General features: G+C 42.9%; 4 protein-coding genes and 1 non-coding gene across 5 annotated transcripts; 2 read left to right on the plus strand and 3 right to left on the minus strand.

Annotated features, from left to right (window-relative positions):
- Positions 1-552: 552 nt before the first annotated feature.
- On the minus strand, positions 553-8475 carry glt8d2 (glycosyltransferase 8 domain containing 2). The gene is made up of 10 exons (XM_070992319.1): positions 8417-8475; positions 5642-5685; positions 4389-4481; positions 3669-3870; positions 3380-3497; positions 3148-3232; positions 2777-2889; positions 2415-2581; positions 1741-1853; positions 553-832 (listed from the first exon to the last, which is right to left on the minus strand). The coding sequence occupies exons 2-10, from the start codon at positions 5658-5660 to the stop codon at positions 654-656; spliced, it is 1089 nt and encodes a 362-aa protein (XP_070848420.1). The 5' UTR covers positions 5661-5685; positions 8417-8475; the 3' UTR covers positions 553-653.
- Positions 8476-9329: 854 nt separating this feature from the next.
- ankrd16 (ankyrin repeat domain 16) lies at positions 9330-15900 on the plus strand. Its single transcript, XM_070992092.1, has 7 exons — positions 9330-9799; positions 10605-10825; positions 11212-11254; positions 12031-12139; positions 12235-12396; positions 14852-14930; positions 15241-15900. Exons 1-7 carry the CDS (start codon positions 9462-9464, stop codon positions 15402-15404), a joined length of 1116 nt encoding a protein of 371 aa, XP_070848193.1. The 5' UTR covers positions 9330-9461; the 3' UTR covers positions 15405-15900.
- Positions 9918-10005, plus strand: trnay-gua (transfer RNA tyrosine (anticodon GUA)). Its single transcript is given in 2 exon segments — positions 9918-9954; positions 9970-10005. It is a non-coding gene; the product is annotated as a tRNA-Tyr (tRNA).
- A 2679-nt stretch (positions 15901-18579) lies between the features above and the next one.
- Positions 18580-19975, minus strand: LOC139350926 (flagellar attachment zone protein 1-like). The gene is made up of 2 exons (XM_070992603.1): positions 18681-19975; positions 18580-18613 (listed from the first exon to the last, which is right to left on the minus strand). The coding sequence occupies exons 1-2, from the start codon at positions 19973-19975 to the stop codon at positions 18580-18582; spliced, it is 1329 nt and encodes a 442-aa protein (XP_070848704.1).
- Positions 19976-21331: 1356 nt separating this feature from the next.
- LOC139350927 (hydroxycarboxylic acid receptor 2-like) lies at positions 21332-23709 on the minus strand. Its single transcript, XM_070992604.1, has 2 exons — positions 23671-23709; positions 21332-21973 (listed from the first exon to the last, which is right to left on the minus strand). Exons 1-2 carry the CDS (start codon positions 23707-23709, stop codon positions 21332-21334), a joined length of 681 nt encoding a protein of 226 aa, XP_070848705.1.
- Between the last annotated feature and the right edge of the window lie 3729 nt (positions 23710-27438).

Here is a 27438-nt window from a genome sequence, read left to right on the forward strand (position 1 = left end):
AGTGCTAAAGGAAAAGTCAAAGGATCATTGGTTTATGCATGTCTGTGCAAATGTCTACAGGCCATTTGTTGAGACAGTTGTTGAGATGTCAACTGACTGACCATCGCTGAGAGTCACACTGAAAAACATTGATTAATGCAGGTTTAAACTTCAGCATTTTAACTCACGTAAATGTGCTCTAATCTTGAGATCATATTCTGGCCCAACAATGTGTATTCTGTTTCCCTCAGGATGTCAATGCTGATTTGAAGCATGAATGTACCAGTAAAGACAGGAAAATGGGAAATTTGTAGTTCTGAAAATGTATTTCACATTAGCAAAGAAACACATTTTCTCTTCCTCCGCACAATTTACAAAGACACAAAAATCGTTGGACACTATGAACACGTTCTAACAATTGATATTCTAATACAGGTATCTGTCACTTGCTGTACACAACAGATGAGTCACATTTTGTGTTTAGCATACACAGAGAACACACTGCCAATATTGTTTGTCATACAATGTGTGGCCATTTATTTTTCAGTAACATTCCTCAGTACTAAATTCACTCCACATTTCCTATCACACCTCCACTATTGTTCAAGTAAGTCCTAAACTTCACGCGCTTCACCTGCCTCCCTGTGGCTCAGACATGGTATAATCCATAGACCTCAGCTGTTGCGCTCAGGTCGTACCAAGGAGAACGTTTCGGAGGGGTCCGGGATGAACCACCTCTCCCACAGATCCAAGTGAACAGCAGGGTAATTCCAGGGTTTAAATGGGCCATTCCAGTGCAGCAGGCGCGCCTCCTGTAGGAAGCTCTCTGAATAACGAGCATCTGGACTCCAGCCTGGACAACCAGAGAACCCTTTTGAAATCAGTCTGAGGGTAGTGCTATAATATTTTAGATTTAGAATTCCACTTGCCATTACTTGTCATTATTATTGTAAATTCAGATGGTGTATTGTGTGTAGCATGATGTTCCCTGTCAAGGACCCCTGCAGGTTTAAGGGATGCGCTCATAGATTATAACATCACAAATCACTCTGCTGACCTAACTCACTTTGTTCAGTTCAGTTCAAAGATTTGTAGGTCTGTCTGGTAGTTTATTAGTGTTTTTTCCAAAGACAAGCAGTTGTTTTGGTGTTCAAAGGCACTTCATTATATACGGCAGTAAGTGAATGCATCACTGTTCACACAGCTCTGATTCTGACTGTTTTCACTTTAGTAGTACGTTCAGTCTGTTACTAGTGCAAGCTGTCACAGTCATTTCAGTACAAAACTCGCTTATACAAACAAGGTTAATAGCTCAGTTGTCTATTATTTTCCACAGAGATGCCTTTTAATAGGCTGTTAACAAGGAAATAACATACTGTGATTACAGCTGAGGTGCCAACAGTGTCGATCATTATTAATTACTAGATGTAATGAACATTTTTAGGCCCTTGGTGTGCTGTATCCTGTTCACATGGTGACAACACAGGACTACACAACTGCTACAGGTGCATGAAGCTCAGTACCTCAAACAGTGCAGATTAGATTTTGGGGCATAGTGTGTCTCATTTGTCCATTATTTGCAGTTTCTGTTTAGTTTAATGGCCTGGCTGTCATCTCAGATACCACTGTGCCATTTGGGGGCTAACAGTAAAATTCTTAATTCTTAAATTAAGTGTGTGTGTGTGTGTGTGTGTGTGTGTGTGTGTGTGTGTGTGTGTGTGTGTGTGAGAGAGAGAGAGAGAACAGGTGTGCTGATCTTACCTAGGTGTCTGACATGCCACAGTGGGTCCAGTTTTGTGTATTTGTCATGAAACACTATTAGCATGGGTGGGGTCGCCACACCTCCCGCCATGGCACTGCTGTATATGTTCAGCCTGGTGGAGAGGAGGAAGCGGATTTCTGATCAGGCAGATGCTTCAACTGTTCCACAACTCTTTTTATTGGAGCCTACACATATTAAAAATGCAGTTCAAAGTGCTTCACATTGAGATGAAAGACAAACAGCCAGGGAGCATTAGCCACTGGAGACTTTCGCTTGAACAAAAATGTACAATCGTGTATCATCAGCATAGCAGCTGAGATTGACATATCATCATATGGAACAACAGGGAAGCATGTGTTTAAACAGCAGAAGGGCAGGATATCTGTGCCAACATACTATATGTCATATTTCTCTAACACATAATCCTTAAAATGAAAATTAAAAATCCTTCTTGTCCTCTATGTTTGGAGTCTTGTAACCATTATCAAACCAGAGTTCCAGGTGTAGGAAGTCATTTTCTTCAGAAAACATAGGCTCCTCTTTGGAAACAATTAGAGACGAAGAATTGCATGTAGTTTGTTGTTTTGTATGCAAGAAACTATATCATTGTTTTAATACACAGTGGCAAAATGGAACATTAAGGTTTCCAGAAGCTGCTGCTCAGTGTGCACACCTGAAATTCTCCTCCATCCATTTCTCCAGCTGTTTGGTGATCTTCTGTTTCTTCCATTCCCTGATATCTGCCACAAACACTCCGGGGTTGAAAGAGCAGTCTCTGGGGTGGATGCCCAAATTTTTAACTTCCTGTTTTCTGTAGTCCAGGAAGCCCATGTAGGTTGTCTATGGGACGAGCTCAGAGGACACCATATTTCAAGTACAAAATCTTTAGAAAAAAGTCATAGTCATGGCAGTATGATTGCACACCCATGTTGAATGATGTAAGGATTATCACTGTGTGCCCTCTGGGTCTGCACTGCTTCCACACAGTGGCAGGATAATACACAAAGTGATGTGATAAAAGAGGGAAAAATCCACCTGCATGCCGATGCTGCGCACCATCTCATGTGTGGAGGGCAGGTCACAATCAGTGGCAAAAGCAGCAGCATGACCTGGCTTCAGTTTGATGTTAAACAGATCCTTGATGTCTCCTGGAAAGCATGAAAAGTCTGTAAGTGGTATAATACACACATACATACACATATTCTATACCTGTCACAGCACTATTAATCTATATGCTCTATCATAGCATTCCCTTTGATTTCTATAAAGCTGTATATAGATTACTGTATAGTGTATGTATAGTATACATACTGCACGTGAACACAACATTATATACTTGGACAATACACATACACTGTATGAAATATTTTCACATGGATTCCTTCCAACCATGATCACATATGTACCCTGCACGATGACATCATCGTCTAAGTATATCACCCTCTCATGGCTGATGTCCAGCAGAGGTAAGTAAAAGCGCACAAAATTGAGCTGCAAAACAAAAGCAAAGTTATTTCACCTCTTTGAATCAGTAACTCTTCATTTAGATTATGGGATGGCACACTTTAGAGCTACATCAGTGCATGCGTGAGGAACAGTATATATCGACACATGAACAAAACCAAACCCAGAACTCACTGGATGTAGCAGATCAGGTCGAGAGGAATCTGGCTTCACCTTTCCTCGTAGAACCATGGGATTAAATTCCAGTATCTTATACTTGATGCCCTTCAGTTTACTCCTCTCTATGTACTGCCTGGGAGGACGCAAAGACAGGCAGATAAGGTAAGAAATCATGAAAGGCATCATTTAGGAAATAATACTGTAATGTCAGGTGGACCAAAAAACCTCTTCCACATCTCTCCTCCATATTTAGAACAATTTCAGATTCAATACATTTCCAACACATGAACACAAAGTGACAAACCTTGTCAGTTTAACTGCATCACGAAGAGTAACAATATAGAAGAACACGCTGGCATCTGTGTTGCTATAGACGCTGTTGATGGTTGCCATGGTTGCACCTACACGCTCCTCTGACGCGCAGATGATGACAGGGACGACATTATCTGCCTCCGACACCCTTATGGCAGGAACTCGTGCTGCGCTTCCAGCACTCTTCCAGTGGTCTGAGAGGAAGCAGAAGGGAGGTTGAAGGCTGAGATCGTCATTTTGAATGCAGGTTTTTTTTAGCTGAGAATAATGTGACATATAAAGTTGACCATTTTTGAAATCAGATTAAACATATATATACATGGATTATTAAAAAAAAGGCTCAATAATCTGCTGAAACACCTGGATACTGTAGTTTTAACAAATATTACTCCAGAAGAGGAAAAAAAATGCATTTGTTGGGGACTATTTTAAGCAGCGGAATAATCCACATTTGGTGCTCTAGTGAGTATTTAGGGCAGCCGGACAGCAGAAGAGTGTAAGATAAACTACAGAGTGTGTGTTCATGGTAATGAAGGAACATGTCAACCAGTGCACAGCGTGGCTCACTGATGTGTTTTTCACAGTTGTGGACAACAATAGAGCTCACACTACTTGTTAGGATTTATTCAATGTTGGTTTTGGTCTTTTCATGGGTTTGTGGAGAGTACGTAAATTTAACACATCATCAGACTCATCCGTTGTGCAGATGTACCTGAGAGTTTGGGCCGGGTGGAGGCTCTGAGCAGTGTACTGTGCAGGAGGAGACACACCATCAGCACCAGCAGCACCAGGAGGACCCGGTTAACTGAAACACATGGAGAGGAAGGACTCAGTCAGTCAGTGTTTGTACATGCTAACTTCAATCCAGTCAGAGTTCTCTCAGCATGTAAGGTGGAAGCTTCACCAGCAGTCTTGCTGTTTGTCTTTCAAGTTTAAAAGACCATCCTCTCCATCACAGGACGACATACAATAATATATGAATAATTTATTTCTAATATAGTATATACTTGTTTTTATCCATCAAATGCAGAAAAGCAGCAAATGCTCACACAAATGCTTCACACTTTATGAACAGACATGAGACTTTTCTGGATGTTCTCTCACAGCAAGAACAATTCAGTCAAACTATTCCTTTAAACAAGTCATGAGCAAAACTGCGGTTGATTAATTTTCTGTTGATCAACTTGAATTATATTAGCTCTAGAAATCAGCATAAAAAGCTGTGTGGGCTGTTCACTGTAATGTTTCCTTCTCATAGCAGCAGAAATACACAGCGTGTTCATCTCTAAAGATTTACTCCTTCCACCTGTCCGGCAGACTAGAGAGAAAGGAAGATCAAATACTCAGCTGCAAACAGTTACAAGCCACTTTTATCTTTTTTGGTGTCTGTTCAGGTGCCATAGCTAATTGTGCACAGTATGCAACCTGCAGCAGCAGCTAACATCAAACTATTCAAGGTGCAAAATTTTCAGGTTAATTAGACCCAGGTCTACAAAGTTTTAACTTGCAGCTTCTTGCATTATGACACACGCATCATTTTTGATAAGTTTCATTTAAAATCCTCTACGAATTCTGCATTGAGTTCACGCTGCTTTTCACACACCGGATACGGTAATGAAAGTTAACTACTTACAGCCTGCCATCTGGTTACCTCATCACACCCTCCCCCAGCACACACACACACACACACACACACACACACACACACACACACATTTGGTACATGCACAAACTGGATGTTCTCCTAGAGAAAAATTTGGGGGTTCCTTTACTGGCAATGGCCGCACCAGCTGAACCTCACTTCTCAGTGTACTTAATCTATCTTGGAAATTAAACCACAAGCAAACAATTGAATCTTTAGTGTCACTGCACATCAACAGCAACAGAAGACAGACAGTGTAAATTTCCATCACTTGGGACCATAAATCAGACATTACATTTGAATGAGACTTCATTTTCACTCACTTTTTCTCAGGAGAGCCATATTTCATGTTTGCTTCCAGCGACATCTGCAAACACACACAGACAGATAAAGAGAGAGCTCTTAGGTCACTGATGAGAAGTTAATTTCTAGAGAAGCCAACGATGAAACATTGCTTGGTCTTAACAATGATGTACGCAGAGTTGTCGGGCTTGGCTGTTCCTTCAGTGGTGAATTAACACTGAAACCTGTTAGCACAGCTGAAAGTGACTTCATAAGACTCTGATTTTCAGAAAAGATGACAGGCCTCAGATGACTGAACAAGAAAAGGAACCTTCACAAAACACAACAAAAGAATTTGGTTTCTCCTACAGAGATCAAACTGTGTCAACCACGGATGTCAATGCTGGGAATGTGTGAGGTAATCAGATAACGACGCTTTACGAGTGTTCTATCTCTTAGCTGCGGATGTTGACTTTCTCTGTGAGAGCAGCATAGCAGGATGACAGAAACTACCACTACATGTAATAATGCATCCTTGAATTTGAAACACTTCAATTCAAAGTAAGACTTCAAGTCAAACTGATTGTAAGAAGCCTCCATACAGCAAGTCTGTTTCCATGGCTGAAGACTCGGCTGTTTGTTACATAAGAGGCTGTGCGAGCTATACATGCATTTTGACGTGCAAAAAAACCCCACTCTTCTTTCACATGCATATATTCTCAATCTCACACTTATTATATACACTGTATTTACAGCATGCATATATTTTAACATGTACATATACAATATAATCATTCTAACCACATACGTTATGCAAGCCCCATGTATACAGGACAGAAAAACTGGCAAAGGAAGTTCCTCCCAAGCCCAAAGTGTTTCTCTCAAACCAGGAAATACTGTACATGTTCTCTACTTAATTCACTTATATTACACTCCAGTGGAACAGCATTTTTTGACAATGATGTCTCACTTTCTGTATTAGACTTTTGCACACTGCATCCATTGAACAAATGCAAAGAGAAGCTACAGATTCTTTTGCTCGTGGAGAACATTGATCGGATTTCTCAAAATTTGTGAAGGCTTCAGAAAGAGGGACACTGTTAACACATTCGGCACCTTGTGTGGCCGCATTTTGATTGAAACACACACCCACAAATACATTTTGTGGCACATATTTTGCACATACTGACGTTTGTGACTGTGACAAACTGACCTGACCTGCAGCAAACTCACTGAGGCCTGAAGCCAGACACTGGACAGCACATGTGGCTGTATTTTTCCAAAATCTTCCACCTCCTCCTTCCTTCCTGGTGCCAGGGCCTCATCAAGAATCTATCGCTCAGCCTTTCAAACATTTATATAACTGCTGTAATAGAAATGACTCACGCTGTATGACGACACGCATGTCTCAGCTGTTCGGCTTCTCTGATTTATCCCAGTCTATATCAACTCCTCGTAGAATCAGTTAGTATCAGCGGGCTCCAATGACCAAACCATTTGTTCATTCAGAGTAAAGTGGTGAAACCTCAGCACTTTCAGTAGTCGTCTTTTATGTTTTAGCACTCCATCAGGAACCTGCAGGCTCTAAGTGCACATAAGCAGGGAGCTTAAGTGAAACAGGACATGCAGTTTATGCCCTGCATTTGTTTCAGGTTTGTTTGTCAGTGTTCAGAACGGCCCACAACATCTGGAGCTGATTAGATTGAGATACACTCCTTCCAGAAGACAGAACTGCCTAACACAGTGTCTCTGGCCTGCATTCTAACAATTGTCAATCCACTCGAGAGTCTCCAATTTACAATGTATTGATCTTACATGTGATATGTTCTCCAGTCTGAGTGCATTGATAGTCACACTGTCAATGTTTTTCAGAATTTTTGCCACTTATACTCTTTATTGTTGACAGTATTTCAAAGATATGACACTAAATTGACACTAAATGTCAGGATAAGAGTTTCTCTATCTGTCTCTCAATATTTTCCTTACATAGCTACTTCAAGGCATGGAGGAATTAGGATACATGAATAGTTTTTTATTATGTTGCAACGACAAAACTTTTTTCCCTCATCAATGAAAGTTCCTAAAAGTTTCCGATAAGTTTCGTGTGTGTGTGTGTGTGTGTGTGTGTGTGTGTGTGTGTGTGTGTGTGTGTGTGTGTGTGTGTGTGTGTGTGTGTGTGTGTGTGTGTGTGGTGAATGGGGGTTGGGGGTTCAAACCAAACGATATAAGTCATCACACTGCAAAAAATGAACCTGGATAAAGCAGTTAACTTCTTTAAGGGCTAAATAATACTGAGCAGAGAAAAGCTCTGTAAAACCTCACTTGTGTAATTGAGTTAAACTGGTTTGGGGGAGAATTGTTTGAATCAAGCTAAAGGCACAGTCTGGACTACAGTTAAAAAGAACAAAGACAAGAAAAACAGTCAGACAGATAAACTCTGACAGCAAAGTATTGAGCTGCATTGAAGCAACCTAAAACTGTGTCATGCATAATGCTATTGCAGATTTTACACTTGTTTTTCTAGTATAAAGTTAGAAATAGATATAGATAGATATTTTTTTCAGTGTAACAGGACAAGAAGTTCTCCCGAGTTCTAATTAACAATACAACAGTGTTTCATAAAAAGCACACAATACAAGGAATGTATTTCACAATATCTAACAGACGTGCCTCCAAAACTGAACGAAAAATGCGTAAAAGTGCACTTTAGAAGATAAAGTGAGGAGGTGTGTCCCTGCTGGCTTGATATGGAAATTATGTCATTCAAACTTGCAGCACAATTTAAAGCGCATTCAAAACATCAGACCTGTACTCACCAGAGGAAAGTGGTGGTGGTTCAAAGTGGTGTCATTGCTGATGTTCATGGTCCATGTTGTAAAACCTCTGACGACTGAGACCCACCCTCACCAACAATCCCACTTTTCTCCCCTCCAGCTTTTTTTTTTTCTCCGTCCTCTCTCCAGATGTGACTCAGCTTGTTAATCAGCGCTCTGAGTCCTTGCTGTCATTTAGCCAGAAACTGGATTAACCCTCTCCATTTCACGGAATCAAAGCAGTGATACTGAAACAATCATTTTTGCTGTGGAAGTAATGTCCTGTAAAGACAATAATCTACAGTCATTGAAAATGACACTGAGTGCGCTCCAGGTTAACCAGGGGAATGTGACATATGCTTTAAATAGCATTTATTATCCTATTGAAAAGTAAATTGCGTCTAAGTTTCTATCCTGGAAGAAATACAAGATTTTTAAACAGTTTGGGGATCTTTCAGCGAGCCAAAGTATTACGTCGTCTCAAAACTACATTTCCCACAATGCCGTAGTGTCGCTCTGCTGGAAAGGACGACTAAAGCCTAACACTGCGTCAACACGCACCAGATGGGCCTCTGGACATGAAACGTTGTTACACAAACTTTTATAGACGATAGCCCCTAATTTTCACTTTTCCAGTAAGAAAATGTATTATGATATGCTATGACAATACTCAGTACTCACCTTGTTCCTCATTGGCATGATTTTCTTTACGTATGATATGAATAAGTTGTATATCATTGAATTGTTTAAAATTCATAGATATGTTTATGCCATTAAGCGCAACAAATATACAGATGTCTTCATTTTGAACTTACAACCATGTATTTATGTGTTAATATTCCAATAATGTCACATTTATTACATAGTACGAAGAGATAGGAACAGGGCAAGATCATGGTTGGCCACTTATTTTTTTGCTACTCTGCTGAAAAAAAATCTAGTAAACATTCTGTCCACCATGTCTCCGTGCATCTCCGCTTAACTCTTCTCTTTTTTTGAGTGGCAAGTGACTTTATGTTCCCGCAGCAGCCCTCAATCTCCATCCAGCATGGACGAAAACGCTTTAAAACTTCTGGTGAAGCTCACCCAGGAAGGACAATTAAGCTCTCTGGAGAAACAGATAACATTAGGCGGCTCGGCGACGGTTCAGGCTGTCAGTAGCAAACACTTCGGTCGGTCAGGAGACACCCTGCTGCACTACGCTGCCAGACTGGGACACCTGGAAGTTGTGAAGTATCTAGTAAAGCGAGTTGGTATGGATGTGGAGGTGTACAACCACGACTACAAGAGGCCACTGCACGAAGCTGCATCCATGAGCCACCAGGCTTGTGTTGCCTTCCTGCTCCGGGAAGGAGCCAAGGTAGACAGCCTGAAGAAGGCTGATTGGTGAGGATCACCGCATTAACCTGGTTGCACGAAGGACGAAGCAGTGATAATACTAACAATAATTATGTGGCGCCCGCTATTGGATAAAGAGGCATAGTCCGTCCGTGGAAAGCAACTTCCTTCGATAGCTCAGTTGGTAGAGCGGAGGACTGTAGTGGCGTAATGCTGAAATCCTTAGGTCGCTGGTTCGAATCCGGCTCGAAGGAATGTATTTTTCGTTTACTAAATTTGAGTCAACGTGTTATGCGAAACCCTAATTTTCAAAGCACAAACTTACAAATGAAACAGTGATATAAAACAGCGAAGAAGTCGGTGTATCAATATTAATCGCGCGTGAATCTCTCATGTGTTATGGTTCCATGCGACTCACAGATATAAGTGTCAGTTTTTCTCAAAGATTAAGCCCTGACCATCTTTCACCATCTTAAGGCATGTTTCTACTGTAACTACACGTTTATATTTTTCTTGCACTGTAAAAACAGCAAAAAGAAGTGAAGTGCTATACACCATGTGAAAATGACAATGAAAATGATCATTTGCAGTTTATTGGATGATATCTGATCTAACTTAAATTACAGATTGAAAATTAAAACTTAATGATTTACTGTGAACAATTTTGAAATTTGATTGTAATTTATTCTAAAGTTTTTGTTTGCCATTAAAATGTTCAGTAATGAAGATATATTTATTTAATTCACAATAAAAATGTCACTGGGTAGTCGCTTGTAAGCTTGTAATGTGACTGCTGACTTCAGTAGATCTCACTGGGTCAGAGCAGGTGTCAGCGTTGCCTCCTCTCTCTCAGGACTCCCCTGATGATGGCCTGTACTCGGAGAAACCTCAGCGTGATCCAGGAGCTGCTGTGCCATGGCGCCGACCCCTCGCTGAGGAACAAAGATGGCTGGAACTCCTTCCACATCGCCTGCAGGGAGGGCGATCCTCTGGTCATACAGCACCTACTTCTTGTGGCACCAGATGTCTGGAGGACAGAGAGCAAAACATGCAGGACACCGCTGCACACTGCAGGTAAGGTGACCTCACATCCCCATTGGTGGCTAATTCAATTCAATTTTATTTGTATAGCGCCAAATCACAACAGAAGTTGTCTCAGGACACTTTCCATATAGAGCTGGTACAGACCAAGCTCTTTTATCTACAAAGAAACCAACAATTCCCCCATGAGCAAGCACTTGGCGACAGTGGCGAGGAAAAACTTCCTGGCTTCCTGGCTACACCTGGCATACACAAAAAAATGTTTAAAACACTTATCACCCAACAATCTGTCATTTTTAAGTGTGTGGTATTCTGTTACAGGCAACTGTTCAAGTGGTTTGATGATCACTGAAGGTTTTGTGAGGGATCTTTTGCAGTCATTGTCAGATTATAACCAACACTCTCTGTTCATCATTCAGCAATGCACGGCTGTGAGGAGGCTGTTAGGATCTTGTTGGAGAGGTAGGTTGAAAGTTTGTATGGGGAATATTCCCCCTAAAGAAAACCTATGGAAGCTCAAATTATTCAGTGAGCTCTGCAGACACATGGTGTTATTTGTGACTTTTGGTGTGTGAAGAATTTATGTCTTAAAATGTTCTAAAATAATAGACATGTCCTCCTCGCTACCAAGACAACAACCAACAACATTTCAAGCCAAAATTTGCTCAATAAAAAGTATTATGCACCCTACTTTTCCTCTTCCCATAAAATGCGCTTGCACTGATGGATGCCATTGTCCTTAATGAGAAAGAGAAAGGTACAAAAGCCCCCCCCCCCCTTCACATTTGGTATCGTTGAAAAGCTTTAAATGTTCTCTGTTGATAGCAAAGGAGTTAACTCAGTAGTATGCAGTGGGTGGGAGATATTCAGGTTTATGTCCTCCACAGAGGACAAACTTGAACTACTGGTAGTCAGGAGAATATCTGATAAGTATGAACAATACTGTGACCCAGAGACTATAGCTTGACCCCCACTTTGGCAGGATAAATTCAGGTGGGGGGAGGTGAAAGAGCAGAGCTTACTCCTCCCTCATTGCCGCTGCAGAGGTTCCCTCAAGCAGGGCCCCACGTACCTCAGTGGAGCTGCTCACTGGCCAACAGATCAGATTGTGGTTGTGAGCTAGTGACACGTGTTAATGTGGGTACTTGTTTTGGGAGAAATATCGGTCTGAACGTTTCAGTTCAGTGATGATTTGCAGCTCACTAACCTTGACCCTCACCTTTGCCGGCCTCCTTCAGATGTGACTACACCCCAGACAGCGCCGACAGCTGTGGAGTCACTCCTTTCATGGATGCCGTCAGGAACGGACACATTTCTGTGGCCAGGCTGCTTTTAGAGAAGCACCAGGTAGAACAAGGCATCTTAATTGAGTAATGTTTCAGCTTATGTAGAAACTGTGATATCAATGTGTGCCGTCACAACCTGACTTGTGTGCACTGTAGGTGTCTCCAACAGCAGTTGACATACTCGGGGTTCAGCCGGTGCACCAGGTCGCTGTCACCGGCCAGGAGGAGGCGCTGTGGTTCCTGGTACGGGACCTAAAGGTAGACGTGAACCAGAAGGCCACTGACATTGAGGTCACTGCACTGCATTACGCTGCGAAGGTGAGATCAGTGACTCCCAACCAGGGGAATGTATAGCTTAGGGGGACTAATTTGACAAGATCTGATAAGCATGTGTTGAGAATGCATGAAACCTAGCGTGCAGGTGAGCAGAGAGGAAATGAAATGTGATCACACAGAGGAAGGACAGCCATTCTCACACTATTTCTATATGCTGATTTTTGCCTACTGTGTGAATTAAGAGTCACTGGCTGTAAATCTGTATTTTTGTGTGGTTGAAGTTGCACACGTAATGTTATCTAACTGTAAAACTGACGCAACATTTGAGTAGTGTATCAGTAACTCACAAATTCTCATTTATACATCTCTGTATACATCTCTGCTGTGGAAGGGTCATGAGGCAAATAATGCATTTCAGCTGAATCATAACAAGTTTGCCATGAATGTATTCAAGTCAAGTATGTTCATGTATTCCCAAATCACAGATTTACTTTACGTTGCAATCTGCACGACATACAACTCTCTATCCTTGAGTCAGATGGGGAAAAAAGTAAGTGGTGGTTTCAAATCAAAACATTTTGTGTTATCTTCCTATGAATAAGTCCTTCCCGTAGTCTGAAAATCAAGGATTCTCAAACTTGTCACTCAAAGGTCCACATCTGATTTTAATTCAAGGTCTGAGATCTGGAATGATGACAAAACAATATTTAATCGGTTAATTAACGTCACATCTCTTATGACTGGGACATCATGAAATTGAGGCAGAGAAGGCTCAGAAAGTCAGTTCATATTATTTCTGATTCAGACATTTTTCTCACCGCTTCTCGTGTGTACTAGAGAAAAGGAGACACAATCTGCATCTGTGATGTAGGAGCTGATAGTAAATTCACTGGTGTAACCAGTTAATCTGTTAATCTGTGAACTCTGTAGCAACGACACACAACACTCTCTGCAGCAGTTTTTACAACAATGTCAACGATACGGAAATAAGCCACATTAAAACCACATCCATCTGGGGACAGGATCACTGTGAGTGATCTCCAGATGCACTGAATATTCAATATCACTAACAAGTTATTGATCAAGAAATAATGTATTTCAAAATAGGAAATGTTACACCTCATAATGTATTGCAGCCTAGTCATAAGAGGTGTGGCAGGGGTCCTCAGCTGCATTTGTCCAAGAGCCAGAATTCTTCTGTCTTCAAATGGTGCTGCAGTTTGGATCTCTTCAATCAATCAATATTGATTATTGATAATTAATCCAGGTGTGCTGATGATAAATAATGTGTATTAACCATCATTTACAGTCATTTTAAATACTGACCCACATGTTTCTGATTTAAAATCTCCTCAAACTACCAGTGTCCTCCGCTGATACCTAAGTCTGGAGATGGTCCATCTGCCTACCAAATTTATCTAGCTCAAATTTAAAGGTGGGAACTGTGATTTTGAAAACTGTTGGGCCTAAAACCAGTTAGCCACACCAAAGACCCATATCAGATCAACATTTTCAGCACTTCTGATGTATGTGACATGTTTTTCAGCACTTTTAGCCCCTCAAAAATGCAACTGAATTTGGCAAAGAAAAATAATAATTCTTAGAAGAACAGTCGAGACCTTTAAATATTCACAAACCTACTAACACACCTGCTAAATGGTGGCACGGTGTAACAAGCGGTAACACTGTCGCCTCACAGCTAGAAGGTCCCGCTTCGAATCCCGCTGTGGGCGCTGGTGGCGTGTCCTCCACCATGCCTTCAGTGCCTGCTGCTCGAGGAAAATAAGGGCCTTTCTGTGTGGAGTTTGCATGTTCTCCCCGTGTTCACCCAGGGTTTCCTCCTTAAATAACCCCCACTAAAAACATGCAAGAAGATCACCACCTGACCAATGGTGACAACAGACAGTTGGGTCCCCAGGTGCCGGTCGACTAGCAGCCCACCGCTCCTGGACTGCCGTGGAGGAAGGACGGACCATGGATGGCTCAAAAGCGGAGAAAGAATTTCACAAAATGCATGGCATGTGGGCTGCACGGTGGCGCAGCAGGTAGTGCGCGTGCCTCACAGCAAGAAGGTCACAGGGTCGATTCCCGGGTCGGGCCTTTCTGTGTAAAGTTTGCATGTTCTTCCCGTGCATGCGTGGGTTCTCTCCGGGCACTCCGGCTTCCTCCCACAGACAAAAACATGCTCCTTAGGTTGATTGGTGACTCTAAATTGCCCCTAGGTGTGAGTGTGAGTGTGAATGGTTGTGTGTATGTGCCCTGCGATCGGCTGGCGACTGGTCCAGGGTGTACCCCGCCTCTCGCCCGTTGACAGCCGAGATAGGCTCCGGCCCCCCCGCGACCCCGAAAGGGATAAGCGGCGTAGAAAATGGATGGATGGATGGTATGTGCAGTTTCCCCCTCAACTCTGCGTGTTGTATGTAAAATCTGTGATGAATAAAGGAAATCTTAATCTTTATCTTAAATAACAAATAACCTCTCAATCTATGTTTTTCAGGAGGGCCACACATCTACTATAAAAACACTGCTGGAGTTGGGTGCAGATCTGCATGTTCGGGACAAAAAGGGAAGAACTGGTAAGCAGGATCACACTCCATCACACTCCATGTGCAGGGGTGAGCTTCACCACTGAAAATCTACTTTCAGCCAGAGAAGCCCTGACAAATCAGAACAAACAGAGATCTCATATGTGAAATGACCCAAACTTTTGCAACTTTGGCAGAAAAAGTTGCAGGAACATGTCGCTCATAGAAAGAAGCTGAAACAAACAGATATTCAGGTCTTTTGATAACAATGCATGTCATCGGGATTAATGATTAATGGGTTAAACATGCAAAAACACAATATGGTCTCTTACCACCCCCTTATTTTCTCCTCTCGCCCCAGCTCTTCACATGGCCTGCATTGGTCAGCATGCACATGCGGCCAGGACGCTCCTGCAGCTCGGACTCAAAGACTCAGAGGACACATCGGGTACAACAGCACGGCAGCTCGCCAAGAAACCAGACGCAGTGCGAGTGTTTGAATGTGTCTCACCAGACGCATCATAAAGGACATCATAGTGATACAGAGCACAGATTTGGCCCTGTATATGGAATATAAGTAAAGAAAATCATCTGTGTACTTCAAAATAAATGTTTACTTTGCAGTGTTGTGCAATGTATTCTGGAGTGACAGAATCGTTTGACTTGACCAGGCTTTGGTGCAGTGACTTGAGACTTGACATGGACTGTAATAACTTGAGAACTGTCTCCAAAACTAACCTATAAAGGCTGTAATGGTGTTTCTGCTGCATGGGAATAAGTATCTTGTTTGGAGATGCTGTGCACTGAGGTTTATACATGATTTAACATGTTAAAGGTAAGCTCACTTGCCTGCGTATGATTTCATCTGACTGTATTTTGATATCATCATTAGCCTGTAGCTTGCCATCGCAGTTGGCAGTCAGATACTAAATAAAACCTGAGCTTTAAACATCAGCAACCTCTGATAATTCTGTAGTCTTTGTGGCTGCCTGGTGTCTATTAATGCGCATGAAAATACTGTTTGTAAAAACTAGTATGCGTGTAAGCAGGACTCTCAAGTTTCGAAGTAAGTTATTGTTATGGTGGTTCAACAGACAGATATCAGATGCTGTCCACTGAGCAGCTGAAGGCGAGATGTTAGCTAACGTTAGCTGGAAACACCTGGCTGCACGCATGCTGGCATCATGCGGTGAACACAAAAAAGAAAAGTTCAAGTGGAAAGTCTCTGTCATTTGGTCTAAAAGCAGTGGTTCTGTGAGGCGTCCATGCTGAGCAGACGGTACAGTAACAGAGCCGTGTGGTCGGCACACAAAGGTCGAGTGTTGGCACACAGGCCGGCGAGGCCTGGGGGGCTAAACAGCAGGCCGGCGCCCTTGTGTCGCCGGCCTGCCTGCGGCCTCTCACCATCACACACTGGCTGCCGATTTTCACAGCGAGTCGAGCAACCATTCAGCTCTGAAAAACAGCAGCGGAGTAACTGACGGGCTGTTGGGGAGCCGTGGCGTGCCGGCAGGACGAGCCTCCTCAGGCCTCCTTCCTGTCTGTCCCTCCCTCGGTCACTCCCTCCTCTTGGAGATCTGCCAGGAGAACAGCTGCCACTCGCTGTGTGTCTGGAGATGATTGGATTTGTCCTGTGGGATCCTTCTCAGGCTGAAAATGTCCCTTTCTGCTCCCTGTAAGCCGTCTTGTGGTGGCAGGTTTTTGGTATCACATCTATGGGATAAATACAGTCAGAAGCTAGGTTAGCTTAGCACAAAGACGGGACACAGGAGGACACAGCTGGCCTGGCCCCGTCCAAAGGAGACACCTGCCAACATCTCTGAAACCGTCTTTACCCGATCGCCTCTATTGATTAAACAAACTCAATTCTGCCATGCAGAATTTAACTGAGTACATTTACTCAAGCGCTGCACTCAAGTACACACTCGAGGTACTTCCACCTTGAGTATTTCCATTTCATGCAGCTTTGTGCTTTTACTCGCCTACATTTGTCTGACAGCTTTAGTTACCTTTCAGATTCCTTCCTGTCCAGTGAAAAGTTCGTATCTCCAGCTGCGTTGATGTGGAATGTTTGTGCTAAAATGAAGTTTTCGAGATATGAGATACGTGGTTCTCACAGGACGGCCACGCTGCAAACGTGTGATGATCTTATAGATATGATACATTGCTGTAGATTAAAGCAGCAACAGTTTAAAGAATGTAAATCTGATATTTCCTGTGAGTGAACCAGAGCTGAAGGACTCTAACCAGCAGTGTGAATGTGAAGTCTGAGGAGCAGCTACAGAAGCAAACACTAGAGGGAGACATGGCAGCATCTGCAGCCACCTGCTCCTCAGACACCTCCCTGCTGCAGGAAGTCACAGTTTGACTCCACGAAATACCACTGAGACGTTTCAAGAGGCCAAATCCTCACGAGACAACTGTCCAACTGTCCCTGAGCCTCTCTGGATAAACACCTTCAACATCTAACGGTCAAACCGTTTGAGATGGACCACAGTGAACACACACTTGTTGATGTACACACATGTACGTATATACGCATGTGTGTATGTATAGAAATGTATGTTTGTGTGTACATGTATATATGTACATGTACATGTACCGGGGTGGGGCCCACCAGAGGGTCACCCGATGAATCTGAGGGGTCGTCACATGAAGTCCTGATCCAAAAAACCTTCATTCTGTTGGACACCGATGACCTGATTGGACCTCTTTGGCCTTCAACAGGTCTTAAAATGAAACCTTGTGAAATGTTTGGAGGAGAAAAGTTTCAGAAACACGTGAAATACGACGACACACTGATTTTATTTTCACCTTCACAGTGAGTCGATTCTCTAAATGAACCATATGAGTATTTGATGACAGAGAGCAGGACTTCTACTTCACAGCCTCCATCATGTCTTCCAGCTGTTTGTCCTCTGTCCGTCTTCATTCACAGAGACAGATGCGTGCATTTCTTTTTATCCAATTTTTATTTTTCATTTGGTCCTGATTAAAGCAATGTGTTTTAGCAATGATTTAAAAGTTAAATCTAAACCTAAAATGTTAAATCCAAATTTTAAAAGTTAAATCGAAACCTAAAAGTTAATATAAATGTTTAATCTAAAAGTTAAATCTAAGTCACCTGGAAACAAGGTGGAGGTGTGTCTGTGGGTGCTGTCCAAAGAAGGCGGTGTGGAAAAAATGTTAAATCAAATTTTTAAAAGTTAAATCTAAACCTAAAATGTTAAATCTAAATTTTAAAGGTTAAGGGGGGAGGCGGTGGGGGGGGGGGGGGGGGGGGGGGCTGAGGGAGGGGTGCAGGGGTGGAGGGGGGGCGGAGAGGCCATGGGGGAGGAGGAGTGAGGAGGGGTGAAGGAGAGGGGTGGAGGGAGGAAGGGGGGCGATGGAGACGGCAGGGAGGGTGGAAGGACGGTGGAGGGAGGGTCGAGAGGTGATGGGGGAGGAAGAGGGAGCTGCCGTTATCCGACCTGGGGCCGACAACCAGCAGCCTCCTCCTCCTCACTGTCCTCTGACGCGAGCTTTTAAGCTTTCTTCTTCTCCTCCTTTGCCTTCTTCTTCTCCTCCTTTGCCTTTCTGTTCTCCTCGTCCTTTGCCTTCTTCTTCTCCTCCTTTTCCCTTTTCTTCTCCTCCTTTTCCATCCTCTTCTTCTCCTCCTTTTCCATTTTCTTCTCCTTCTTTTCCCTTCTCTTCTCCTCCTTCAGCTTCGTCTTCTCTTCCTTCTCCTCCTTTGTCTTTGGAGTCTTGAAGAGAAACCTGAAGCGACCCTTCTTACTCTCCTCCTTCAGGCGGACGTCTTGCACGTCCTTCTCCTGCTCCTCCGTCTGATCGGCTCTCGCCTGGCAGACTTCGGTCAGCTCCTCCCTGAGGTTCTCCTGCAGATCGTTAGGTTCGGTCTGCTCGCTGTGGAGAATTTCAGCCTCGACTCCTGGCAGCTTGTCGGTGGTCTCGTTGACCCCGACGGAGCGTTCAGAGTTTGCGTTCTCCCCCCTTCCGCTCTCATTCGTTTTCTTGACTGTTGTCTTTTTCTTTGTAGCCGCCTTTTTCAGTCCAGCCTTGACCCATTTGTTTCGGGACACCAAGGCCCTCCTCTTGGTGTTGGCCTTCACACAGAGCTCCTCCAGATGTTTCCTTTCTCCTTCCAGCTCCTTCTCTCTCGTCTCCCAGCTCTGAACTTTCTCTGCAAGCTCTTCTCTGAACTTCTCCTGCAGATCGAGAGACAGACGGTCTTTCTCCTGCTCGAGGAGGTGGACCTCCTCGTCTCTCAGGTAGAGCTGGTGCGTCATCTTGTTCAGCGCCATCTGCAGGTCATTCTGCAGCACAACGCTCTTCTGGTTCTCCAGTTTCAACTGGAGTATCTCGATGCTCTGGGCTGGGATGATCTCCACTTGCTCTATGAGGGAGGACATCTCCTTGGTCCTCTTGAGCTCATCTTGGAACTCCCTCTCCTTGAGCTCCAGAAGCTCCTGCAGTCTGCTGTTGTCCTGTTGCAGGTGCTGCACGCTGTGGCAAAGCTTCTCTCGCTCTTCATTGCCTTCATTGGCCTTCAGACGGAGCTCCTCCAGACGTTTCCTTTCTCCTTCCAGCTCCTTCTCTCTCGTCTCCCAGCTCTGCTCTTTCTCTGCCAGCTTTTTTCTGAACTTCTCCTGAAGATTGTTGTGTGTGATCTTCCATGCTTTTTCGCACCGGATAAATTCAGCTCTGTTGTGGGACACGGTGGCTGTTGTCTCCTCGAGCCTGAGAGACAGACAGTCTTTCTCCTCTTTGAGGAGGTCGATCTCCTCGTCTCTCAGGTAGAGGTCGTGCATCACCTGGTTCAGCGTCCTCTGCAGTTTCTCCAGTGTCAGCTGGAGTGTCTCGTCGCTCTGGTCTGGGATGATCTCCACCTGCTCTGTCTGGGACTGGACGCTTGTCTTGAGGGAGGACATCTCCTTGGTCCTCTTGAGTTCATCTTGGAACTCCCTCTCCTTGAGCTCCAGAAGCTCCTGCAGTCTGCTGTTGTCCAGTTGCAGGTGCTGCACGCTGTGGCAAAGCTTCTCTCGCTCTTCGTTCCACTCAGACATCGCCCTCCTGTATCGAACCAAGTCCTGGTTCATCGAGTCGTGCGCAAACTGATAGCATTGAAGTTGGTCTCGCAGACGTTGCACCTCTGAGCTGACGACCAGATGGCCCAGATGATCAAGGCGACCCCTGATGATTGGGAAGCTTGTCTGTGCCATCAGACTGTCAGTAGTGAACTGTCTGTTAGAAACTGCGCTCGCCTGTAGTAGACTGTACTCGCCTGTAGTAGACTGTACTCGCCTGTGGTAGACTGTACTCGCCTGTAGTAGACTGTACTCGCCTGTGGTAGACTGCACTCGCCTGTAGTAGACTGCGCTCGCCTGTGGTGGTAGACTGTACTCGCCTGTGGTGGTAGACTGTACTCGCTGTGGTAGACTGTGCTCGCCTGTGAAGATACTTCTTGAAACTATGTGACTGTGGTACTCCAACAATAATGTCAATGCTCCTCGGTCAAGTTCAAAGATGCTCTGACTGCAGAACAGCCAGAGAGCACATTTATAGAATCCTACATCAAAGCCACAAAGACTCCATTCTATTGGCTTTGACCTTCAAGGGCACTTTGTTTTTTTTTAAATATCTTTATTGACACCAACACTCTTTTTCCTTTTAGTTTTTTTTAAATATCTTTATTGACACTAACACTCTTTTTCCTTTTTGTTTTTTTTTTAATATATTTATTGACACCAACACTCTTTTACCTTTTTTGTTTTTTGTTAAAATATCTTTATTTAAAGAAAACAGTGACAGAACAACATGAGGAAGAAAAATACCAGTGAGAACAGTGAAGACATGCAGGCCAGTTAAAAACAACAATAATGAGAATCACAATCATGATAATAATAATAATAATAATAATGGTGTGTGTGTGTGTGTGTGTGTGTGTGTGTGTGTGTGTGTGTGTGTGTGTGTGTGTGTGTGTGTGTGTGTGTGTGTGTCTCTGTGTCTGTGTGTGTGTGTTTGAGTGAGAGAAAACTCAGAACAGATAACCATCAGTGAAAAAACATTCAATGAATATTTATATGAAAAATATGGATTATTTGTTTTTTTCAAAGCAACATTAACATGACACAAAAGTTAGTCACACACAGAAGTGCGATTACAAACTGATGGCAATGAAGCACAAAAATATTTATGCATTGCATTTACACCAGAAATCTGAACACAATCCAGATGTGGTCAGGCAGATCTGACCACATTCTGATCCCCCATCATCATCATCATCATCATCATCATCATCATCATCATCATCATCATCATCATCATCATCATCATCACACATTTACACTCTGAACATGCATTTGTCCGTCTCTGGGTACAGAGTGCACTTTAATTTCAGGTGTAAACGTTTTTCTCAGCACTGCTTGGTCCAGTCATGATTTTGGAGGAAGCACTCACTCCATGGCTTCACTCCCTCTGTCAGCCCTCGTGGATTTCAGTTCCTGCTGGGTGGTGGACTGAGTTCCCGATGAGGAAGTCGTGTGCTCGCTGTCGCCTGGGTCCCGTCTGCAGCGCAGGATGCGGGGCAGCGAGCTGCAGAGCGCCTTCCTGAACATGGAGCTGGAGAAGACGTAGATGATGGGGTCAAGGGCCGAGTTCAGGAAGTTCAGCCCCAAAGACACGATGGTGAGCTGGGTGAAAGTGTAGAGGGAGGCACAGTCCCACGGGCGGTATGAGCGGATGACCCACACCCTGATGGTCGTCACCGTGGTGGGTAAGAAGCACATCATGAACACGGCAACGATGGCAGCGCACACTCGCATCGCCTTTCGCACCTTGTCGGTTTTTCCCGTCTGGCGCTCTTTCAGGAACCTGGAGATCCGGATGGAGCAGAACAGCAGCATGGCCAGCGGGATGGTGAACTCCAGCACCGTCAGGATACGGTGCATGCCCACCAGGATGATGATGGCTCGTGATGGCTCTTTGTAAGAAGTGAAGAAGAAGCACTGGGTGCTGTTCCCACTGCCCTTGATGTGGTTGTAAGCCAGCATGGGAACACGTGGGCTGATCACCAACAACCAGACCGTTAAGCAGGACTTCCAGAGGTAGAATGCAACTAAGTACAGCACAAATATGAGGTACTACTTTACTGAAGTACTTCCATTTTCTGCTGTCTTGTACTTCTAATCTACATCTCACAACTAATAAATGATGCAGTACTATGAATAAACCTACCCAGCAGTACATAAAGAGGTAGTGTAGGAAGTACGCTGCATCATGAATGACGCTGGCTCGTTCATGTACCTCCGATTACCATCCAGTAATATGACATACATTCATCTACTGTTACTTTTGGTACTTTAAGGATGTTTTGATTGTGATACATGTATACTTTTGTGTATTTCTACGCTGTGGTACTTTTACAATAAACCTCATCTTTTTACTGGATTTTAGTTACTGATGTATTAATACTGCAGCTTGTAAAGTTGGAGTTTATTTGAGGTACTTTATGTACTGCTGAAGTATCCATTTATCTTTTTTAACATGTTCTTTTAGTCGATTATATTCGTTAATCTGAATCAGCAAAGAAACCAGAGTTACTATTTACATGTAGTGAAGTAAGAAGTATTACTTACAAATACAATATGAAGTAGCATAAAATAGAAATACTCAAGTAAACTACATGTACCTCAAAACTGTATTGAACTGGCAAAGCTTTCAAGTCTCACCCATTGGGCGTGAGACACACGCCTTTCAACCCATTCACATGTTCACACGCCATATCTTGCATTTCTCACTCAGAGAAATTACCAGGATAACACCCACCAAGTTGCGCAACTATTTTTTAAAACAGTGGAACAGGTAGAGGAAGTGGTGATGTGTCGGTCGTAGAGCCGCTCTTTGAAGTCAACGATCGGAGTGTCTCCTGCCTCAGAGCCGGAGCGGGAGCCACACACACACACACACACACACACACACACACACACACACACACACACACTTGCACTAAGAAATGCTGAATTGAATAAATATTTTTATTTGTACCAATTTATGTGTCATTTATCAGATCAGACCCCCGTCCCCACCCCACCCCTCACTGCCACTGCCAAATCTCACTCTGAACTTGAGAGCCCTGCACAGGTAACGTCAATAATAACGTGCATAGCCATTATTTACTTCATAAAATCGAACCATTTTATACAATATGCATTTCTTGAACTCACATACTTATTGCTTTAGCTTGCAAGATAAAGATATTTACATGCCGATGAAGCTAGTTTAGTGCTACCATTACTGGGATTAGAAGTGGGCCAGTGCTAATTAGTTAGCACTAAACAGCTATAAAACATATAATGTTACCCCTCAAAAAATGCACTGTCCTCATAATTTTCGACCAGAACATTAACAATCAAGCCAGATGAGTTAACATGAACCAGTAACTTATTGTCTCAAATTTATAATTTCACTCGTAAATCGTGCAGTAAGCAGGATGAATCATCATGTCCGGGTTTATTTCTCCATATCAACCTTCTCCCTCTTTCCGTGTTAACTTTACACAAAGTTACTGGTTCACGTTAATTCATCCCAATTCTGGCTTGATTGTTAATGCTCTGGTGGAAAATTATGAATGATAGCACCCAGTAACGATAGCACTAAGCTAGCTTCATCGGCATGTAAATATCTTTAGCTTGCAAGCTAAAGCAATAAGTATGTGAGTCCAAGAAATGTATATTGTATAAAATGGTTCGATATTATGAAATCAATAACATATGCACGTTATTATTGACATTACCTGTGAAGTCTCTTCGGGGATGGCGGCGTTGCCCTGCATGTTTGCGTCTGGGGCATGCGCATGCGCAGTTGGAGGAATCGCCGATCATTACTTTCCCCTGCGACTTGACTGTGACCTGAGTGACGTCATTTCAGCACTTTTCGAGTCGTACCCGTAAACTTGAATTCGTATTCACAGTGAAGATTTCGTAGTCGTAGAAAAATGAGTTGTATTCTCAAGACTTTGCACTCACAGCGTTTAGACTCATACTCATATAAAAACACTCGTAACCCAATTTCACAGACTCAGGTATATGACAGCGGAATTTTGTGTAAAACAACTTTTATGACACACAAATTGTTAACTTTACAAATACGAAACTTTAATTATGGACACGTCTTTTTGACAGCGATCTTACACCATACTCTTGGGGCTGCAGTTCTGACTCGGACATTTCAGAAGTGATCACAAAACTGAATCTGAGTGTCCATGAGGAGATTAAAAAAGTCTCCCAAGGAAGAGAAGGCTCCAGCAGAGAAGCAGGTCAAACAGTTTTGTTTTTGGAAGCAGATGTTACCTTAATTGCATCCAGGACAGCATTCAGAACCAGGTCCAGCCACTGGCCTGATAACTTCACATCTCCACATCTATCTTGCTCCTAACTCCCCATTCAGTTCGATAAACATCATTGAAGTGCATATGCACTGTGCTGTGTATTTACACTGTTTTATCTGTCTGGTTCTTAAAATGAATACTTGAATAACGATGGTTCTAGTTGTTTGTTGGACACTCACATGGTAAGGCTGAAAGGAGCACAGACTGCAGAGGTGCTGTTGTTAGTACAGGGCTGTGCCATGCACTTGTATTTTATGAGTGAATCCACTATTAAGTGCAGCTGATGCAAAATCTTTAATATTTTGCCCTCTGATAAAACACACTCATAACACGATCAGAACAATACAACTCCAACCTGACGTTTAAAAAGTGTCACTCTTTCCCTAAAATATCATTCAATACAAATCTTGACAGGACACAATAGAGTCTCTAAACCTCTCTCTGATAAAACACAGCTGCAGCATTCCTAAAGACTTTAAAAATCTGCAAGAAGCTGTTATTTCCAAGTACCTGAAGCAGAAGCAGAACAAGAAGAAGAACAGCTGTGTTGTTAAAAGATCTTCTTTTCTTTTTTTTTTTATATACCAGGGTATATATTTTTCAGAAAACCAGGTACCTGTCACTGTGACTCCAAAAAGCAGTGAGTGTTAGCTGGCTCCCAGCATTAAGTTAGCTTTAGTGGCTCTGACTTCATGTGTGATTTCACACCTCATGAAAATGTTACTTTGGTGCAAACATGCCAAAAAGGTTGTCATAATCATTTTCATTTTGAGGCTTAACACCAGCAGCGGGGTCAGCCAAGTTTAACAGGCATGTGAAGCAGTATGTCAAACCAACATTACACTCACTTTTATAGCTATAGTGGGACTTAATAGTGATGGGCCACCCATCTTCATATGAAGCTGATACTAGTCAATGGACATAAATGTTGGGATATTATTGCCCATTGCTTTAACTGTTAGTTAATATGGTTACAGTCACACTCACCAGTACCAGGAATAACTTCTGTCACACCGTGCACGTCAGGATGAAAAATAAGAGATAACTTTATATCTTAATGGTTCGTTTCCCCCTCCCAATAGGATTAAATATTTCTGTTTCCCATTTCATTTTAATTCTGGGTTTAATTATCCTCCAAACTCCAGCGCAGAATAACAGAAACCCTGCAACATGCACCACCCTAGCACCACCCAGCAAGGGAGCGTTTGTTTTCAAAATGTATTTGATGAGAAATGTAAGGATAACTTGTTCAGTGGTGTTTTGTTCCAACAGGCTGCCTTATTGTTTCTAAATAGAGAATCTATATGTCTTAGATAAAGCATTTAAAGACATCATTGCTGAATAACAAAACAGGAATGCTTTAAAGTTTTATATTACAGTAAACATTTTATTATAACAACTCGTGTTGCTGTTTGTAGGAGCCATGATGGATTTAGTGTAAATAAATAATTTTGTTATGGTGTATATATTTGCTATTTTGGTTATTTTTGATTGTTCATTTGTTATTTAATAATTACGATGATTCTGATAGGTCACATGGATGTGGGCGGCGGCATGTGGTCAGTTAAATAAGCACCTTTACCTGTGGGGTGGACAGACACAATAAGTGAGAGAGGGGGTGAGTGGGTCGCTGTATTTTTTGTTGACCGCTGTTTTGAATGCTGTTATTGAACGCTGTAAATTATTTTAAGTATATTTCGGCATGTTATTCTGAGTTTATTGTTTTTTTTTATAATAAAAGTTATGAACGTATTTATGATCTCAGCAAATCTTTCTTTGGAAGCGCGTCATACAACTGGCAATCAAAGCCCTACCTCAGCTTCTCAGCGACTTTTACTTTTTGGTTTCCAGCAGGCTAGGCCTAGTCGCTACACTGTTAATGAAATGAGGAGAACAGCAGGGTTGGGTGCTTTGCATAATGTTGCTCTTTGATGTACATCAGCAATACATGTTCAGCCTTATTTACGTAACTAATATTTACACATTGTTAGAAAATGGTCCAATGAATCACATGATAACTCATGTGCATACAGCTTCTCAGATCCACTGATTATGCCTCATTGGTCGGTCCTAATTCCGTGCTGAGGGCTAAAGTTCATGCTTTAATATTCCAGGAGATGTGACTGGAAAATCACTTTTGAAAACCCTTTTGGACAGTGTGGCTGTTAACTAATCTTTTCTCGTGTGATTTTGGTACCACGTGTAAATTGTTCTAAAATGTCAAATGATATTTTTTCTTATATTTTTAACCTGTTATCTCTACTTCTTTCTTCTAATTCCTCTAATCGCAGAAATCTCACTTGTTTTGCTTCCTGCCCTGTCGTCATGATTAATGTTTGTATTGCTTTCGTAATGAAAGATGCTGCATGATAAAATAATGCTTTAAATGTTATGATCCTGCAGACCTGTCTGCTCCTCGTGTCTCTTTTTCCCTTCTTTCCTTGTTGTTTGTTTTTTTTCCCCCGTCTGTCTGGCTGGGTGTGTCTCTACACCTGGCCAGCTCCGCCTCCTCAGGTGCACACCTCATGCGCATGACCCTGTTTTAGGCACAGGATAAAAGGGGAGAGCTTTCCCAGATTGTCCTGAATCCCTGCCGTTGTCTTCGTTCATTCAGTGTGAGTACTACGTTTTGCTATTTCCTCTCTTTGTGAGTTGTGCTAATGATTAGTTCTGGACTGCCACTCATAGGGTGCTCTGTGTTTCAGTTTTGTCTGTGCCTTGCCTCAGAAGCCCTAAAAACATGCAAGAAGATCACCACCTGACCAGTGGTGACGACAATGGAACTGGTCCCCGGGTGCCGGTCAACTGGCAGCCCACCGCTCCTGGTCTGCCGTGGAGGAAGGACTGACCATGGATGGCTCAAAAGCGGAGAAAGAATTTCACAAAATGCATGGCATGTGCAGTTTCCCCCTCAACTCTGCGTGTTGTATGTAAAATCTGTGATGAATAAAGGAAACCTTAATCTTTATCTTAAATAACAAATAACCTCTCAATCTATGTTTTTCAGGAGGGCCACACATCTACTATAAAAACACTGCTGGAGTTGGGTGCAGATCTGCATGTTCGGGACAAAAAGGGAAGAACTGGTAAGCAGGATCACACTCCATCACACTCCATGTGCAGGGGTGAGCTTCACCACTGAAAATCTACTTTCAGCCAGAGAAGCCCTGACAA

Source organism: Chaetodon trifascialis, chromosome 22 (genome assembly GCF_039877785.1).
Source record: "Chaetodon trifascialis isolate fChaTrf1 chromosome 22, fChaTrf1.hap1, whole genome shotgun sequence".
In the NCBI taxonomy this organism is placed as follows: Eukaryota; Metazoa; Chordata; class Actinopteri; order Chaetodontiformes; family Chaetodontidae; genus Chaetodon; species Chaetodon trifascialis.

Coding starts and splice junctions, on each gene's coding strand:
- glt8d2 (XM_070992319.1), bottom strand. Junction 3,498..3,668: donor GATGCAGTTAAACTGACAAG/GTTTGTCACTTT, acceptor GCGTCCTCCCAG/GCAGTACATAGAGAGGAGTA. Junction 2,582..2,776: donor TGCGCAGCATCGGCATGCAG/GTGGATTTTTCC, acceptor CTCGTCCCATAG/ACAACCTACATGGGCTTCCT.
- ankrd16 (XM_070992092.1), top strand. CDS start 9,462: ATGGACGAAAACGCTTTAAAACTTCTGGTGAAGCTCACCCAGGAAGGA. Junction 11,255..12,030: donor GTTAGGATCTTGTTGGAGAG/GTAGGTTGAAAG, acceptor GGCCTCCTTCAG/ATGTGACTACACCCCAGACA. Junction 12,140..12,234: donor TGCTTTTAGAGAAGCACCAG/GTAGAACAAGGC, acceptor TGTGCACTGTAG/GTGTCTCCAACAGCAGTTGA.
- LOC139350926 (XM_070992603.1), bottom strand. CDS start 19,975: ATGAACCAGGACTTGGTTCGATACAGGAGGGCGATGTCTGAGTGGAAC. Junction 18,614..18,680: donor GAGGAGCAGGAGAAGGACGT/GCAAGACGTCCG, acceptor AAGACTCCAAAG/ACAAAGGAGGAGAAGGAAGA.
- LOC139350927 (XM_070992604.1), bottom strand. CDS start 23,709: ATGCAGGGCAACGCCGCCATCCCCGAAGAGACTTCACAG. Junction 21,974..23,670: donor TCCCCGAAGAGACTTCACAG/GTAATGTCAATA, acceptor TACCTCTGGAAG/TCCTGCTTAACGGTCTGGTT.